At 42.6% G+C, this 19,292-nt stretch overlaps 1 protein-coding gene across 3 annotated transcripts in view; it reads left to right on the forward strand.

The window, feature by feature from the left end:
• The window catches only part of LOC113020458 (uncharacterized), a 28,645-nt gene extending 9,353 nt beyond the window's left edge, over positions 1-19,292 (forward strand). The window contains exons 3-10 of one of the 3 annotated variants that reach the window (XM_026164449.2): positions 6,195-6,314; positions 10,784-10,840; positions 12,764-12,910; positions 13,025-13,192; positions 13,410-13,538; positions 13,896-14,241; positions 14,319-15,042; positions 16,373-19,292. In XM_026164449.2, the coding sequence (XP_026020234.1) occupies positions 6,195-6,314; positions 10,784-10,840; positions 12,764-12,910; positions 13,025-13,192; positions 13,410-13,538; positions 13,896-14,241; positions 14,319-15,042; positions 16,373-16,408 (1,727 nt within the window). In that variant the 3' untranslated portion in view covers positions 16,409-19,292. The remainder of the gene's footprint in view (positions 1-6,194; positions 6,315-10,783; positions 10,841-12,763; positions 12,911-13,024; positions 13,193-13,409; positions 13,539-13,895; positions 14,242-14,318; positions 15,043-16,372) is intronic. The other 2 variants (XM_026164467.2, XM_026164457.2) reach the window with 2 other exon arrangements.

Raw genomic sequence — 19,292 nt, forward strand, 5'->3', positions numbered from 1 at the left:
TGACTGATTAATGTGGATGGGGTCACGTACTGATGGCGCTTTTTGCCAGTGAGCAGGTCTTTGCTCACTCTGTACAGGATACCATCCAACACTTTCAACTTTTCCCACTGTTTCATCGTCTTTTGCGCTCTGTGCGACAGGTGAGCTCTTTCTCTACGTGATGGACGCCGACCACGTACGACGAACGGAATGACTTGAGACAGTGTCACATCTGCTCTCTGCTCCTCCTGTAGCTCCTGGAGCGAGAAGGCAGACAAGGTGTTCTGGCCTAGTGAGGGAAACCGATCTAGCTCTTGAGTCAACCAGGAGATTGCTCTCTGTTTTGAGCCTTGGTCCCACTCAGCGTGGCCTGCGAAGACTGCGGAAACTTCATCATTAGTCAGGGAACAACACCCTAGGCTCTCTGCAGGGGCCAAACACTCAACACTTTGGTGGTTGGCACTGAGCCTGAATGCATCCTGAACCGAGATTTCTTTGACCTGTTGCGACTCCTCTAACAGGGTTGCATAGGGTTCAGTCATGAGTCTCTGACTAACACGGTTGTGAACGAATGGCTGCCTGCTCAGTGCATCTGCAACGACATTTTTACTGCCAGGAATGTACTTGATGCTGAAGTCGTAGGGGGACAGCTTTGACACCCACCTCTGTTCACATGCATCAAGCTTGGGCTTCGTGAGAATATATGTTAGGGGGTTATTGTCTGTCCAGACGGTAAAGCTATGCCCCTTCAACCAGTGGCTGAATTTGTCACAGACAGACCACTTTAGCGCCAGAAACTCAAGGCGATGGGCGGGATAGTTTCTCTGTGCACGGGCGAGGGCCTTGCTGGCAAATGCAACGGGACGTGCTTTACTCTCGCCCTCTTGGACTTGTGACAGCACAGCACCCAAGCCGTCCTGTGAAGCGTCTGTCGACAAGATAAATGGTTTGTTGAAATCAGGGTGAGCAAGCACAACGGAGTCAAGGAGTGCAGCCTTCAAGCGTTCAAACGAGTCAACATGCTCCTTCTTCCAATCACTTGGGCTGAGCCTCCGGAAAGAAGCAGCACCTCGGGCATTTACTTTCTTTCCTTTAGGAGCGGCAGTCAGGGTAAAAAGGGGTCTGGCAATCTTAGAACAGTCCTGTATGAAGTGTTGGTAATACATCACCATACCCAGAAACGACTTTATCTTCTTCTGGGATGGCGTAACCCCGTCCTCCATCATGAGATCAGCCTCTGAGATAGCGGTGATCGCCTTAACCTTGTCAGGATCGGTCGAAACCCCGCCTTCAGTCACAACATGGCCCAGAAATCTCACACTCCTTCGGAGCAGATGACATTTTTTGGGGGCCAGCTTCAGTCCATGGGCACGTAGTCTGCTAAACACAATCTCCAACCTCCTGAGAGCCTCTGCTTCATTGGGTGCATAAACAAGCAGGTCGTCCAGGTAGCACAGCAGGGTTAGGAAATTCTGGTCGCCAAATATGCCCATCATGAGACGCATGAAGCTCGCCGGGCTGTTGCACAGGCCTTGGGGGAGTCTGTTAAACTCGTAGAGCCCCATTGGTGTTGTGAAGGCCGTTAGCTTTTTGTCCTCCTCTGCCATCTCAATATTGTAGAAGCCAGAGGTGAGATCCATGGCACTGAAAATTGCGTTACCTCCCAGGGCTGCCAGACAGTCTGACTGGTGGGGCAAGGGATGGGCATCCTTGACTGTGCGCGCGTTCAACCAGCGGTAGTCCACGCATATTCTGAGATCTCCATTCTTCTTCCACACCAGTACCAGTGGGGACGCCCACTCACTGTTGGATTTGCGGATCAGCTCTCGCTCCTCCATCTCTGTGAGCACCTGTCGCAACTTGTGGTACTGCCCTGGAGGGACGCGCCGATAGGGAAGTCTGAACGGCCTGTCGTCAGACAGATGGATGCGATGGACAAAATCCTTTGCCAGTCCACAGTCCAGCTTACCCTTGGAAAAGACATCCTCATACCTGTGGATCAGTTGCAGTACCTGAGCCTTCCAGTGGTCTGAGACTTCACAAGAGTCGAGGTCTAGGTCCTCCAACCCCATCTTCTGCAAGCTGTCACGCAGGCTAGGGCAGGAGGGAGGGCTACTCTGTGCGTCGCTACACACTGTCTGGCTCTGGACCCTAAGGGTCTCACTTGGGTTTTGGTCAGAAGCCACTTCGAGATCTTCAACAGCTACACAAGCGGAAGCATCTGCTACCTTAGCGTTTCGTCTCAATGTGATAGGCTTATCACATGTGTTCAGGATTCGAACAGGGACCCACCTATCGCCACTCATAGAAACCACAGTTCTACAGACAATGACACCTTTTTTATGAGTTTGCGATTTTGGTGGTTCAACCAGAATGGCGCTGCCCTCGGAAAGGGGTGATGACGCTGGCAGTCTGCCCCATACAAGGTGCTCTTGCTTGGGGAGTAGAGTCACTGCCTGAGCTAGTTTGACAGTGCCAATGACATCTGGCATTTTGTCACCCCTCCACCGGTTAATGCCAGACAGCATATTCAGAAACTGCACTATTTCAGGCGCTTCTGCTGATTCGGGTTTGCTCAGGACTTGCCAGAAATGGGGGGACAGCCTGAAGTGTCTGAGGAGGTGTTTGATAACATTTGTCCCTAAAATCAACTGATCTTTCTGACCGGGGACCACTAGGGCAGGCACTCTGAACGTACAATCATACACTTCCATTTTCAACTCGCATATACTCTTGGGTTTAACCTGAACTCCACCACAGCCCACTAGCACAATGTCGGTACGAGTGTCGCTTAATTCCAATGCGACCCCAGCGCTCTTTAACTCTCGCTCCGCCTCTTCGCTCAAGGTACACGCCATGGAACCTGTATCAAGAAGGGCCTGCAAAGAGACTTTGTCATTCACCAATGCATTCGTGTAAAATAGGCTGTCTGCCTCATCAAGTCTTACTATATTCTGGGAAAGTACAACAGTACCAGGTGGGGCACACTTCAGGCTTTCTTTGTATACAGTCTGTATGTCATCACTGGGATTGAGGGTTTCACACTCTTCGCTCACACTGTCCCCTCTCAAGTGCAAGCACCCTAGTTTCCCTGGGGATTATTTTGCTGGGTAATGGGTTCAGCTGCTCTGGGGCAGTCTTTCCTCTGATGCCCAACCTCCAGGCAACCTAGACATCTCCTCTCTCTCATGCAGTGAGTGCGCGTGGAATGTGAGCTATTGCCACAAACCTGGCACGAAGGGAACCTGGCTGAGGCTAGAGGCTGTGGTCTAATTACGGGGTGGACAGGCTGGTTGGAGCGCTCTAACACCCTCTCCAGCATACTGAGCACGCGGTCTAGAGCACTTGGGTCTGAAGCGGCAGCTCCAGCAGCCTTACCCGGGCTGTCCTGGGAACATTTTACTGTACCTACTTGGGCATGGTTCAGTTCAAACTCAGGCGACTCGCTTGTGGTTGTCGCAGTGGCCACGGGGAGGGGATGGGGTCTGGCAGAGCCCAGGCTCTTCTTTTTTGCATGACACTCTCTTTGGTGTTCATCAATGGCTTCCTGAACCTCCATTACTGTCCATTTACTGATGGGCTTACATTTGAAAACACAGGCGAGGCTGGGATCAGGACAATTTCTGATAAACATCATGGCTATCTCTGCCTCCATGTTCTCCATTTTGCCTCCCTGACGCTGTAAATGCTTGTCAGCTGCCTCAGCAGCGATATTAAGCCTCACCCAATAGTCTACTGGGGTCTCTTTTGCAACTGCTTGGGTGGCATAGAAGTCAGCCAGTGGTTGACAGGAGCCAGGACTATCACTAAAATAACGCCTGAGTATGGCATAGATGGTCTCAGGGTTGGTCACTACACCAGAACATGAGTTACTTTTCAAACCCACCTTAACAATGTTTTTAGCTCTGCCGAGGAGGTGGTTTAAGACTTCATCCACCTGCACGGCTCTAGACAACCCTCTCTTCTCTAAGTACACTTCCATCATGTCTATCCACTCATGAACAGAGTACTTATCCGCATCATCACCTCTGTACATAGGTGGGTCTTTGATATCTTGTCGGACCACTAAGTTCACTTTGGAGAGGTCGAGAGTGGTGTCAGGGCTCTTAACTTTGGGGGACTCGGCTGGAGCTGTCTGGTTTGGACCAAGTGGGACTTGACTGGATAGTAGCCGGCTAGCGATTGATTCACCTATCTGGGTTCCCAATTCACCAATGAGCTCACGTAGCTCTTTGTGTGTGCTGTCGTCGCTCAAAGCAGGGGTTGAGGACTGGCGCTCATGAGCTTTATTTCGAATAATGTCATCTGACTCTGCTGGCTCATCACGCGACATTATAGACCTGTCTCTCACTTCATCTGCCCCAGACAGTCTCCAACCTCTCCCAGCGACTGGCGTGAAAAGGTTAAAGGAGTCTTGGCCCCTACCAGCCATGTTGCTTACAGGAGGTTAGCAATAACTACAAAGGGGATCAGAAACAAAAGGAATACAAAAATACCTATCACTCAGAAAAATACAACACAAGTAAACACGGCTCAGTTAGACTCTAACAGGTGTAACTGGGAGAAATGCCTACAAACAGAACACTGGAAATTTTTTGCTGACCCACAGAATAATTTTACTTATATTACAGGTGTCGGAAGTGTTCAGCTCAACCTCAGCGATCGGCAGCGGCTAATCAGATGCATCCGGGTCACGGCACCACTTTTATGTAGCAGATGTGAAATGGTCGACTGCGTTGTGACAACAGACACGGACTGGCTGGAAACAGGGTTTATTCCTATAAAACAGAGTGCAGCAGCAAAATCAGTGTCACACACAGCGGCAGCAGGCTTCTCCTCACCCAGTGTGGAGTCCGTACAGCTCTGGCTAGGAAACCCCACACCCGCAATGTGGCCGCAGGTGGCGTTACACTGATTAATGTCCCACTTCAACAATAACACACGAAACCTTAGTTCCACAAAAATAAAGTTCACACAATAAAAAAAAGTATAACCTATGTACAATACAGTTTTGAGAATGTTCACAATTCGTACATTATATCTCAGCTACACCAAGAAAACATCCCCATATCATTATACCATTACCACCAACCTGTACTGTAATATATCTATATATACAGTATTATAGATATCTGTATACCTATATTATTGCTAATATATATTTGTGATATATCTATAGTATGGCTAAAGCTTCTGGATGGATGCAAACTGCATTTCGTTGCCTTGCACCTGTGACATGTACAATGACAATAAAGTTGAATTCTATTCTATTCTATTCTACTGTTGATGCAATGCAGGATGCAGCCATGCAGCAGTGTTGTTTATGCCAAATTGTGATTGCTACCATCTGAATGTGGTAGAGAAATTGACAATAAGCAATCTTTTTCCAATCTTACCGTTCAACTGAATACGCTACGTCCAAATGAACAGAATCCACTTTTTGGGATTTCCTTACCTGGATGATTGAACATGCATCGAAACATTAAATCACCTTTCTTTCCCACTGAGTTGTCTTCATACCTAAATGCACTGAGCTGCTGCCGTGTTATTGGCTGATTTCTTAGTTTTGTAACAAGAAGTTTAACAGTTCTACAAAATAACGTGGCTAGTGAGTGTAGACGATTAGCTTGGACCTTTAAATCCTAACTGTATTTTGCTCTTTTAATGTGTCAGGGATTTTCAAATATGCTAAATGACATTTTTCTGAATCCTTTCACAGTCATGGAAACATAAAAACAAATAACTTCATACATTATCCTGAGCTCACAGACAATATACTGAAAAACCTAACTAGCCTACACATATCCCTGAACTACTTTGCTACGCAGACTGTGAGACCGGCCTTATTGCCCAACATCAGTGGCCACTTCACTAAGAGACCATTAAGTGGCTGAATAGAAACAAACCTGCTGCCAGGCTCTGAGATCTTATTGAAAGCTTTTCCACAATGGCAGTTAGCCTAATTAATGCTTGTGGCATTCAATGAGATGTTTTATCGGTGTAATGTGTGTAGTACTTTGTATCTGAGTCTTTGAACTTTGTAGAAATGCAAACAAACAGGGAAGATTTATTCAGGGTAATAATTCCAACCATGCATCATTCACGTGCTTTTGAAAGTCATGCTTTTTTTTAATTATTATTATTATTATTATTTTTGATTCCAGAGTGCCAAAAATTGTAAGACACTCGTTTTTCTTTCAACTCCCCCAATTCAGAGGCTGACCTGAGGATAGGAGAGGTCCAGTGGGGAGACAGTGGAGTATACATCTGCAAAGTGGTCATATCTGATGATCTGGAGGGACAGAACGAAGCGTCTGTGGAGCTTTTGGTTCTTGGTGAGTTGCTTGTAATTTACATGGAATTTTTAAATGAAAGATAAGAACTTGCAGTCAAAACTAAGAAGTGTCATAATTATTGATGTAACCTGCAAATATATGTAGCTTGTAAATCAACTGAAACACTGTGTTAAAAGTCATTGATTTCACAGAAATTTGTACAATGTTAGACTTAAACTAAGTCCTTCAGCGTCACTGTGTGTCTGCACACGTGTGTATTTTGAATGTATCAGTAAGGTGTTGTGTTACAGTAACAGTGTACTTGTCTTTGTTCACTTACATGTTACCAGAGAAACTGTTGAGAGGCTATGTAGCTCTTGGTGCCTTAAAACACTCAGGCTGAACTTTTGTTAGGCTGCCACTCAAAGACTTATGTGTATGCACAAAAGGACACAGTCTCTCTCACACACACTCACACATACACAGAGGTAATCAGCAGTAAGCTTTTACAGTTTCCTCTTAATAGAGTGAATTCCACTCCATAGTTGTGTTACAGGTTCCATAACTGTGAGTTTTCACCCTGATGTGATAGACCCTAAATCCACCATGGTGCTAAAATGCTATATTTTCTGGTTTTAGTGTAGCTAATATGGCATGTGAAGCGCTTCTTGTGTCTCCATAACAACAGTTGAGGCCACAGTGAATGGCTGAGGGGGATCTTTTGTCTTTTGAGCAAATGGGTTCACAGCAAAGAAGACAGGGAAGATTTAATGATTTGGAGGAGGGTCGGCAGAGCACAGTGATAGACAATAGATGAGGGTGATGCTAATGTGGGCCTTTGAGAGCTCAATCCTGTAGCCGAACAGTCTGGTTTTAAATTTACAGTCAGAAACAATATGGTTCTGATACAAAATGCACAGAGAGAAAATAATTCAACAATTTTCTGCTGCTTTTCTGGGTCAGCTAGACTTGCCTCTTTTGGTCAAGCTCTGCTAGTCCACGTTTCTCATGTGGTCTCTTTTGGGACTTTGATATTGGTTTCATTTTTCAGTTCCAGATGTTATCATTGGGCAAGGACGTGTTAGCTAACATTAGCTAACATCTGAAGTAACATATTGTGTTGATATTTGTAGTTTTCCCCCTTCAGATAAATTTTGACCAGACAGGTTTCATTAGATAATACAGGCTTTTCTGACTAGTGTTGGCTTACCCGCTAACACAGATAAATTCTCTGATACCCGCAGCCGGCTTGCTCACTAACGTTGTTGCTGGCAATCCACTATCTAAAGCCATGCCAGTACTACTTTTGTCATTTTTTCTAAAGAATTTGTGTTGTACTTTGAATCAACCACTTCACTGATTAGTGAACTCTATTTTAAAACTGCTATCAGCTTAAGAGCAGCAGAGAAGGAACGAGGTGAGACACTGGGTATAAAGTATAAGTGTCACATGGTTGGATTTTTGCACAAAGTCCGACCTCCATCCTTAAAAAAGAAATCAGTCCATAGACTATAAAAGGCAACTGAGAGGGTTAGGAAAGGTAGATATACAGTCTATTTGGATATTTACAAAAATAGCATCTAAGAAATTCACAGTGCACATTTACGATGGAGTATTAGGTCACATTAGAAAAAAAAAAAAGGAAAATCTACTTTGAGAAAAAAGTCGAGATGTGAAGATTACAGTTGTTGTTTCAAGACAAACTGCTGCGGTTGCTATACCCGCTGAGTTAGTGAAATCGTACTTCAGAATTGGTTTCAGTAAAAGGAAGGAAAGAATTTCTCTTTTACCTCATAAACACAGTGTGATGATCAGTATGAGGACATTGAAAAGATGATCAGTAATATATTTATTTTTCTTAATCTGGTCCTAATACTTATTGATACATATTTAATGGCCTAAAATGCAAAGATTTGAATTATTTTTATTGTATCTAGTTTATACATATTAATGGAAAATTCTAGATACATGGTTAGTGTGATAGACTGATCTCTTGAAACTGTTCAGACAAGTTTGATTTAACCCTGACTATAAGCCTACAGGAAGGAAGGGCTCAATATTGTCTGGTTTTAGTGTGTGAAAACAGCCCCAACATATAGTCTCATTTTCCCCATACATTTAATCTCTGAAGGAGATGTATATATGGCTTTGTTAAACGGCACCTATCAGGATCGCATGTAGGGTCAAGTATGCAATCCCTGCATATCTGAAAGAAAACCTTGGTTTATCACCAGTCTTCGGGCAAATTCAGGATTTAGTAGAAGCTGGACAAGTGCTATGCTTCAACAGCATGAGAATCACAGAAGACAGCAGCAGATAAAAACAAAAATTGCAGCGGTCTGAAGTAAAGCGATATAAATGTCGACATCGTTTTTAAATGCAATAACCTTAATAGGTTTTTTCTGTTTTCAAATCCAGCAAAGAACATGTATAGCCTACTAGAAAGATATTAAATAAGGTATGTGCACTGTCAGCTAGAATCAGGCCAAAGTAGTCCAGCTTGCACCCTTTCCAAACTGTTTTTTTATACTTACCACTCCTTTCCTCTCTTTGCCAGAATGACACACTCAGCAGCAAAATACCAGTGCTTGTTTGTATCACACACTCATATGCTGGCTTTTTCACTTGCGCACCCAAACCAAACACATTCACACACATTTCTGCACCAGCTCGTGACACAGTTCCTCTCATGTAACATGTTGTATTCAGACATTTGTTTGACTTCTTCTTTAAAAATGTGTTAAGGAACATTTGAGAAATTTAAAAAACAACTAGTAAACTAGTATTTATTTTTTATCTTGATATGACTTTGAGTGACTGAATGTAGTGTAAAGCGCTTTGGGGTCCTTAGGGACTGACTAAAGCGCTATACAAATGCAGGCCATTTACCATTTACTTTAATCTGTCTAACCCTAAACTTAGGGTTAGACAGATTAAAATGATCTAAAATCGATTCAGTGCAATTCAATTTTATTTGTATAGCACCAAATCACAGCAATAGACATGTCAAGGTGCTTTACATTGTAAGATCCCTACAATAAATTGAAGAGAAACCCACCTCAAATGACCCCTTATGAGCAAGTACTTGGCGACAGTGGGAAGAAAAAAAACCCTTTTAACAGGAAGAAAACGCCAGTGGGACCAGGCTCAGGGTAGGCAGCCATCTGCTGTGACTGGTTGGGGGTGAGGGGAGGAAGACAAAAGGCACAAACTCTATATGTAATATTATCGACAACACATCAGCCTTAACATGCATCACCAAGCACACTGCCATTTTAGTGGAAAACATTAAATTAAATAAAGAGTAAAATTGTGCAGTTAGGCATCTAACGTATGTCTTTATTTCACCCCAATAAACAGTGCTAATAAAGCTGGCCTGGGATTAATGTAATTATTAAGTTCTTGGAAGAAAACTTTTGCTTAATAGGTAAATTGTTTCCAAAATGTTACAAACACAGCATAAGAAAAGTAACTGTATAAATAGGAATCAGTAAAAGAAGAGCCATCTGGAGTTCAGATTTTAGATGACATTTTTAGTGTTTTTTGCTGTAGCAGCGACCTCAACAGCCAATCTTCACCATTTGGTTGACCTGAATAGTTGGAGTAGTTTGGCATTTCAGGAAATACTTCAATATTTCAGGTGCATCTTTCAACACTATGAATGAAGATATTTATAGTTCTTGAAGCTAAAAGCTACGTGATACACTTGACCTTTCTCTAGTAACTTTTGTCGGCTTCTATAAAAACAAAGTCTCATTGACTTGGCAGCTATAGTGATGAGACTCGTTCAAACTCCAGTCTGTTTTCGTTTTTTTTCAGCAGTCAGACAATCAATCTTCTAATCAGTTGATTTGAAATGTTTCTAGAGCAGGGACCATAAACTGTACGCCGAGGGCCACATACAGCCCACTTTGATCTTAAGTGTGTCAGATCAGTAAAACTTCCATTTCTGTCAGTGTAAAGATGTTTAACTACATATTTAATCCCTGAGATCTAAGAAAAAGACATGTCATTTTAATAGTAAATCTCAGCTTTTCACCGTAACAATAAATGCTGGTGATGTGTAACAAAGTTAAAGCTCTGGTAGCTCTTTTCTGTCATTTAATTGTTTATCTTTGCTACTTTGGTGTGATATGAAAAGCCGTGGGGAAAGTTTATATCACTAATAGAGGCTGTAAAACATTAAAAATACAGTTTAAAGTAAAAGATTTGGATCTTCCTTCCTATTTTCGAAAGTTGTCTTGTGGACTGGATTGTTGTCTCTGCCAGACCAATTCAGACCCCTAGGCCTTATGTTTGACACCCCTGTTCCAGTGAAAAACCACAATGTCCTCTCATGCATGCTGTTTATCTGTCTATTTTCATTCCTTCTTCGTATTTTGCTCTGTCTTTCTCTTAAATCACTTTTAATGCATGCATGCCGCTACTGCAATAACTTTCTTTGAATCAGTCATTTCAGTTTATATCAACTCCATTGCTTCTCCTCTCTCTTTCCCAATCTCCTCTCGTCCACTGTGCTCTCTCTCCAGGTTTCTCAGGTGTTCCTGAAGACCTCCTGCCAGACTTTGATTTGAAGATAATGCCAGGTAGGGGCTTAGTGCATTCCCCCCCTGCACCTGCTTTCTTTCATTCATACTAACACTGCTGACTGCTCAGACTATGAATATAGGAACTATGTAGATGAGTTTAAGAATAAAAAAAGATCACTTTTTACACCATGTTCAGTGGTTCCTGTGCTAATATTGCCTGTAACACTGTCTAACCCAGTGACTGTTTTCTACAGTCAATGGTCTAACCTGTTCTTCACCCACAACATCTAATAATGCAGCAAGTGCTGGTGATTCACCTTCTTTTAACTCAGAGACTCATCCACACCCATCAAGTAATGAGCTGGTCGTTGCTCCCACTAAGATGAGCTGCTCTGGAAAACAGCTATTATGGTCATTAAAGTTATTTGTGGTTGTGGTCAGCAAGTATTCCCACACCATTCGGATAATATCCAGTCAAAAACACAGTAATCTAAAGGAGAGGAGGGCTTTATGATGCATCGGATTCTTTTGTATAAATGTATAAATGTGCAGATTGTATGGAAGCAACTCCCAGCATGACTTGCTGTCCACGATGACTCCCACAGTGTGCGTGTGTGTATCTGTGCGTGTGTTAAGGAGTCATTACGGTTCCAAACGATATCACATAACAAGCAATTTGGTGGTAGCAGCCAAGCGTTCAGTAAACTGTCCTTTTCCTTCCTGTAGCAAAAAAAGGTTTTCTGCACATGAGTGTGTGTTTTCTTCTGGTGTCCTTTAGTTTGTTTGTATGAGAGAAAACATCTTTAGTTTTATATTGTTAAAGACTTCCTTATCTGCGCTCGCCTTCCCTTTCCTTTGCCTTCCCCCCAGACAGATACATGTAGGTTATCTCTTGTACTCACTTTATCCTTCTCTCCAAAGCTGTGGTATTTAATAACAGTTTGTACAATCATTCCTTTTTCCTGTAACTCATATTCCAACTAAGATGTCATTTGTTCCCATTTTCCTATCCAAAAACAACCCGACAAGGTTAATAAGTGCAAGAAAATCTACGAAATCTACGAGGGGACATAAACTTGCAGCTTTCCAGCCTTTTGTTCCTTTGTGATGTCCCAGTGCGCTCCAGTTCACTTTTCCTTTTTCCTGCTTTGACAGGAAATACATCACATTAAAAAATGGTAGAATTAAATCAGGCTACACACAAAGTCATAGATGTCAGTGTTTTACCTTATAGAGAAATGCTGCTTTAGTGATTAAAATAAATCTGTTAGCATGACTCCTTGGCCTGCAGTTGTGATGAATAAAAGTGTTAAATAAAATAAAAGTTCTGAATCTTCTGGTAGCTCACTGGTCAGACTGTCCTGTAATTATAAAACAGAGTTCTGTTAATTCACAACAAATGTTTTTGTCTTACCGAACAAACCTCCCCTGCCATTTCTAGATACAAAGTAAGTAGATACTAAAAAAACAAAACCCTTTCTGTCATTTAATTGTTTTTCTGTTACTTAGTTACTTTGGTGAAGTATGAATGTAGCCAAAGCTGAGCTAAGAAAACAGTTGAAAGTCCAATATGTATGCTCTCTTTCACATTTACCAAAGCCATGCACTGGGGCTGGATTGGAGCCTGTGCTGAGCCAATTTTAGTCCCTACCTTTTTTGACACCCCTGCTTTAGAGATTATATAAACACGGATGAAGAATAAAGGTTGCTGCTGATAATAACATTTTTAGCCTTCAGTTTCTCTCAGCGTTACATTTTACGGCCATTGTGTTTATGAGCAGGCTGCTTGAACTGTTTTACACTACTTTTTCATTTTTAAAGGTTTTTTGTGTTTTGTTTTTACTCATTATTTTTCACGTGGCATTCTCAGAATACAGTATGGCTCCAGAATGATCAAATGAACCTGATCCTGTATCAGTGTGCTGAGTAGGACATACGTATTTATTTATGTGCAGGATTTTGTGCTGTGTGTGCTTGCAGAGTGGGTGTTTGTGGTGGCAGTGGCACTTGGCAGTGTGTTATTCCTGCTCTTGATTGGAGTTTGTTGGTGTCAGTGTTGCCCTCACTCCTGCTGCTGCTACGTCAGCTGCTGGTGCTGCCCCGACACGTGCTGCTGCCCCAGACACTGTGAGTATGAACACACACTCAGAAATGCACAGGTTTGTGCTCGGAGAACTGACGCATGTCTGAACAAGATTATATTTTGCTTTTTTTTCCCTTCTTCTTCTTTTTTTCTTTAAGTGTATGAGGCAGGAAAAGGTATAAAGACAACCACCTCCTCACCTCAGACACCTCCCTACCCACCGTATTTCGTCTCTGGTGTCCCAACCATGGTCCCAATTGCTCCTCCCTCTCTGGTGGACAAGATATCTTCAGTCCCCGGCTCAGATGGGACCCTACTCACAGCAGGTGGGGACTTACTCGTGATTACCTGATTGCCATGTGTTAACTATATTTTTTGTCATTTGAGCTAGAAAAAAAAGGTTAAAAGAAATGTAGTCAGCCCGAATGTCCCTGTGATAAACTGTTCAGTTTATGGTAAAGTAGAAAAACACCAGTATGGTCCTCAAACTAATAAAACACACATCCAAGTTCCCTTTCTGATGACTCGAGTGTGTATCTGCAGTGCCCGTGCACGCTGTAGGGGTTCCCTACCGCGTGCCTTCACCTCAGGATCAGGATTCTCTCAGGGTGCTGCAGTATGTAGAGAAGCAGCTGGCTCACTTCAACCCTGCCAGGTCCACCAGCCACCAGTGTAAGCCTCATAAACCTGCTCTGTGGCTTTACTGTACTACTAAAGTGTTCTGATGCTGTCTGCAGCTTTGGTAGTGTCTTTTATTTGTTTTTGTCTTCTCTTGGCATGACTCCCTGCACTCAGCAAATCTGCCTTCTGAATTTCCTCTAGTCTGGATGTTATCTAGTTGCCGTTTTGCATGCCTACTTCCCTGAAAGTGTATTTTTTTTAATGATTCTCACTTCACACTTAAGGCAGCTTCTTTAAAACCTTGATGTTCTTCATCTGCAGGGTCTTGTTCTGGGAGAAGGGCGCTTTTAATTCATTTTTTGGCAGGTGTTACTTATTTGATTAATTCATTAATTTTGTTCTATCTAGCCTGTGCCCTGTCTGAACTGAGCTCCCTCCATGAGGGAGAAAGTGGCTTCCGCCAAACATATCGCAACATCCAGAAGAACGCTCTGCCAGCCATCCCCGATCACGACACTCAGCCTGAACCTCAGCGCTACCGTGAAAACCGCAGTCCGGAGCCACAGAGTTACCGCGATAATCCCCCATCTCCCCACCATTATCATGATGACCCTGACCCAGAGCCTCGCCACGTACGGGACGAGCCTCTTCCTCCGCGCCGATACAGCGATGACCCTCCATCTTCGTCTCAGTCGCGCAGGCCCGGACGGAATCAGCGGCAACAAAACCACAACAATGAGGAAAACCACAACAGGTGGAGGACTGTCTGAATACACAGAATGCCTTATGCAGAGATACAGGCGTACACTTAACTCATGTCGTATTTTACAGGTGGAACCCTCGCTCTGAACATCTTCAAAGAAAAACATACCGAACTGCAGGGCGAACCGGCTCACTGGACGAGCTGGAGGAGTTTGCTGCTTGTTACAAGCAGAGAGGAGGCAGAGGGGCAGAGAGGAGGGACGAAGAACAGCGAGAGTATGAGATGGAGCACCTGGAGTACAGCCGATACCCTTCTCACCGAGTTGCCCCACCTCAGCATTATCACAGTAATGAAAATGAGGTTGAGGACATCAGCGACCGCGAAGAGCAACCCAGGCGGATCAAGAAAAACAGACATGACATCAGCCCACTACCTTCACCCAAAAAGAGGAGGGACACGTCAGATAGGGAGCGCACTGTCCCACCTCCTCCCACAGCAGGTCCACCTTCAACTTCTTCTCAAGAGAAGGACTATGATGCTACCTTCCTCAACAGCCTGCTGGAGCGTAAAGCTAAGTTACGAGGGGTTACCCAGGGGAGGACTGGGGCCCGGGGTGATGAAGATTCAGACACACCCTCGAAGAGCAGCCTGAAAAAGAGCAGCGGGGAATCCAGTCGGCACTGCAGTCGCTCACCTAGTAACAGGCCCGACGCAGATTTGCTGCCTCCTCACACGGAGACAGAGCGAGTAAGAACTGACAGGTCGTCACCAGGAAACACTCACTCCCCTCAGCCGTCCGTTCATTCCTTAGCGAGTCACAGAGAAGATCCCAGAAACAAGTCCAGGAAAGTGGTGAGTAACATCGTGAATTACTGGGATTGTATGCAAATTTAAGGATTTAAAGTATAGAGTATATATTCAATATATTTTCTTGGTACGGGTGTGTAATTAATGAATACAGACTAGAAAAATGATAACACTAGGCTAGCTTCAAATCACTAAACACCCAGTGCTGTATTTCCCCATTGTTTGAGGGTGTTTCCAATAACGTGCACTTGGCTAGGAGCCCACAAAACTGTTGAGGAACTCATGAGCTTAGAGATCCTGTACAATAGTTTGAGGACAAAGTGTCACGTTAACAAGGGCAGTCGAACACAGCAGCCACTTCATTCTATAAATAAAGAAATAATTGATCATTCTGGTTTTACGGATTAGGTTAAAGTTCTTTTCAGTTTCTAGAAAAAGTGGGCAGAGCTAAGCAGAGCTTCATTCTATAGCTATAGCTTTAGCTGCTTATCTTTGGTTAGCATCTTTAACATTTTCAGCTTGGTAAAAGTGAGGGTGTCTCATTCGGTTTGTTGTTACAAACGTTTTCGTGGTGGTTGTCCCCACGGTTTACTTTGGGAAACTTTGTGTCTTCGCTCACAATGAAGAACTCGCTAATAGCCACAACCCCATGCTAGCAAAGTTTGGCTGCTCATAGCATATGGCTGGGAGTATGCTACCAACTATTTGAAATGAGACACACTGTCTGACTCCGGTCCCTGGCTGGTCGATTTCTGCACCTCAAATAAAGCCAACAGTATCTAAAATATGCAGAAATTGCTAATGTGGACTTGCAACTTTTTAGGCCTCAAAGTTTCCGTGCGACCTGAACTTGAAGAAAGCTCTAGTTGAATTATACACAAAAGCTAATGTATTTTATAATTGAAAATACCTCATATTAAAATGTCTTCTTCAGGGAACTGGCTGGGAAAGAGTTGAAAAAAGGTTTGTAGGCCTGTAGTAAGTGTTGTTGTTGTACCTTTGGCAGGTCAGGTTCAGATGCTACCAGAATGAAAACTAGGTAGAAGATTCTGTTCTATCTCCAACTCCACTATAACAATAATAACTGGTTGTCTCCTTACTCACAAACCTGGGTCAAAATGTTATATTGTGTCAAAGACGTCTTCTACAAAACACATCGATTAAGAAGAGTCAGTGTTTTGACCTCAAGTAAGGTCTTGAAACGAATCTTCAAGTGATCTCACAAAAGAGTTGAAGGCACTTTGTCCCAGGTTCCACTTCACCATAATAACCACGTTTGGCTAATGTCCACTCTCTCTTTACTGCCTCACACTGTTCAATAAGATATGCTATGTTGTTGCTTTGATCATTTACACTTTTTTTTTGTCCTCATCAGAGCACTCTCCTCAGCCGAGACTCCCTTATCGTCTGATGGACTTCAGTCTTCAGTACAGACTGAAAGCGTTGTGCAGCCTTGATGCACTACAGGAACTGCTTGTCAGCTGATAAAAGATGACAAACTTGGATTCATAAAGATAACGTCAAGGACAGCAGACTGTGGGAGAGCTGAATCAGTACTGATGAGTGAAGACAAGGACAGCAGAGGCACCCGAGATTGTTACTCAGCTGCTTGTGATGTCATGGTGAAGTCACTGGCTGTGTGTTATGTGGACTAAGACTGAGCTAATGCGTGCAGGGGGTATGACCTGGACCGTTCCTGCGAGCAGTGTGCTGTTGGTCTCCCCTTGTTCCTGTCAGAAAAGGCTCTGAAGCAGAGAGATTTACGTTACACTTTCAGCACAATGCATGCATTCATTTCCATCTGATGAGTTACGTGAATGAAAAAGAACTGCTGTAGCATGACAACGGTATGACAGCACGGTTGTTGTAAAGGACCGCTGTGTCATTCTGTAGTATATTCAGGGACTAAGGCACCTTAGTCAGAAAGCTTCTGCAGCAGTAATCAGTATTACCAAATGTTTACGCTTATTTATTTTATGGGACAGTGGACATTAATGAAACGACAGTGTTTATGTGTCAGAGCTCAACAGCTATTGTGGATCCATCATCTGAATACAACTAAAATGACCAAAGGAGGTAAAGCTTTTTCTACTTAAAATAAGGATGAAAATAGGAGAAATAAGACAGTGCTGACAATGTGCAGCAGCAATCTGAAACAACACAAACAATTAAAGACTGTCAACAAGTTGCCCCGTAGTAGATCGAATGCAGAAGTGATACTGACTAACAAATTCTTTAAACGCTTTAGCTTCCCTCTCATCAGAGCTGAGATAAACACACTGTTCAGCACCAAATCACTTAGAGGCACAGTTAGTGATTAGATGGTGGACATAGTGGAGGTTCTCAGAAGTTAGAGAGGAACAAAGCAGAGCTACACGAGAAGAATATCTGACATAAATTCCAAATGAATGGTAACTTGTGGTAACTTCGACTGATATAGTCACTTATACAAATGAGGTTTGTAATATAAGGTTTAATTCCACGTAGCAACATGTATCAGCTAGAAACGTCTGAATTGATTTAGTTTCGTATGTCTATTATTAAAAGTTTATAGCAACAGGATACCTCAGAATGGGCCTCTTGTAGATGGTTACAAATGTGAGCATTAAGCTGTCTGCATATAATCTGTAAATGACCTAATATGACAGAAATCTATGCATTTTAAACATTTTAAAATACCTGTTAAGTCTGGATAAAAAAACTGTATTAAAAAGACAATGATTTTTCATCACTGTGTGAACGAAACACCCTGAAAAGAAGTAGAAGCACCAGAAGAGGCCTAATAATCTGTTCCCAAACAGCAAAAGTATATTTTGACGGTGAGAAATAAGAAATGGTTTTGAAAATCAGTCATAACTGATAAAGCTGCACTGACGCAGCACTAAAGTGATGAAGGTGTGGACTAACCTATACTGACCTCTGACCCAAATATGACCCACATTTGCTGTAGCATTAGCAGCGGTGATGCAGTTAACCCCAGTGCAGTTTTGTAACATTATCACTAATGACGGGTATATATTTACATGATACATGCTAAAACATGATTCCCATCAAAATATTTTAATATACAACAGTACATGACAAACTGAAACTGTATGAAATTAGTGAAAAATTAGGGAATCGTTAATGACCCCCTCCCCTCGCAAAGAAAAACGACAACAACAACTTTTTTTTCCACTATATGAATCCCATTGGAAATTCCCCCCATATTAGTTTTAGAGATTTAATCATAGGTCAAGATTATTATGCGACAGTAACATTACTTTGTGGAGCTTTCCCTCCTCTAATAAAAACATGTTACAATTTATAACTAAAAGTTACATTTTGTATTGTCTGTAAACATTTAAAGGTATTGAACTGCAATTTGCCTTTGAACGATTTTTGTACTACACTTTTGTATGGAACTCTTTGTGCACGTGGTGTGTTTGTGTTTAAAATTTGTAAATGATCTTGTGTGTGTAAGCACTCAAGTGCGTACATAAGATGAAGTTTGTATTTCACCATAATTCAGCCATTGCTTATCAATGTTGAGTGAGCACTTAAACCAACTCAGTGTTATCAGCAGCCACACACTAAGCGTGCTTTATGGAACGGTCATATCAAATATTTTGTTCTAATATTACACTGTCCAGTAATTCATGGCTCCCATGTTGGTGACATCTGTGTAATTATTTTTTTAATGGTTGGTGGAAAAATTCTCCCTTTGTTTTCTCTTGTGTTTGGTACAGACAACTCTGTGTGCGGGAGTTAGCAGGAGCGAGAGAGATGACTCTTTATTTTTCTGTTAAGGAGACAATGTGTGATTGCGTATGACTCATATCTTTGTTCATTGTTTTAATCACAGACTTGTAGTCTTGACTACACAGCTGGCTCGACACTCACATATCGGGTCTTCCAGCTAAGCCGCAGATATTGTCCCTGTTTGTCGCCGACATACCACATTTGTTATAATTGCAGACAATAGGTTGCTAAAGTGCCTAGTTGCAGGGTGGCAAACATTAAGGCCAGCAGTGTTTGACTACGCAGCAAAATAAAGTCCGCAGAAATAAAACTCCAGGGTTTATTGAAAGTTCAGATTATTTGTTTTAAACTGCAGAGACATCAGTGGAATGAGGGTGTTTCTCTATCATGCTGCTTAGTATTTCTGTTGCGTCGGTATGCAGACCTTACTGCCTTTACTGTGTAATTGTAGTTTCTACTTACTTTTGTGGATAAATATTTTAAACCTTAACCAGAACGTTGAGATTATAAAATGTTGTCCATCTAAAAACATGTCTGTGTAAACAAACCAATAA

The sequence above is a fragment of the Astatotilapia calliptera genome, chromosome 1 (assembly GCF_964374335.1).
Source record: "Astatotilapia calliptera chromosome 1, fAstCal68.1, whole genome shotgun sequence".
NCBI lineage: Eukaryota > Metazoa > Chordata > Actinopteri > Cichliformes > Cichlidae > Astatotilapia > Astatotilapia calliptera.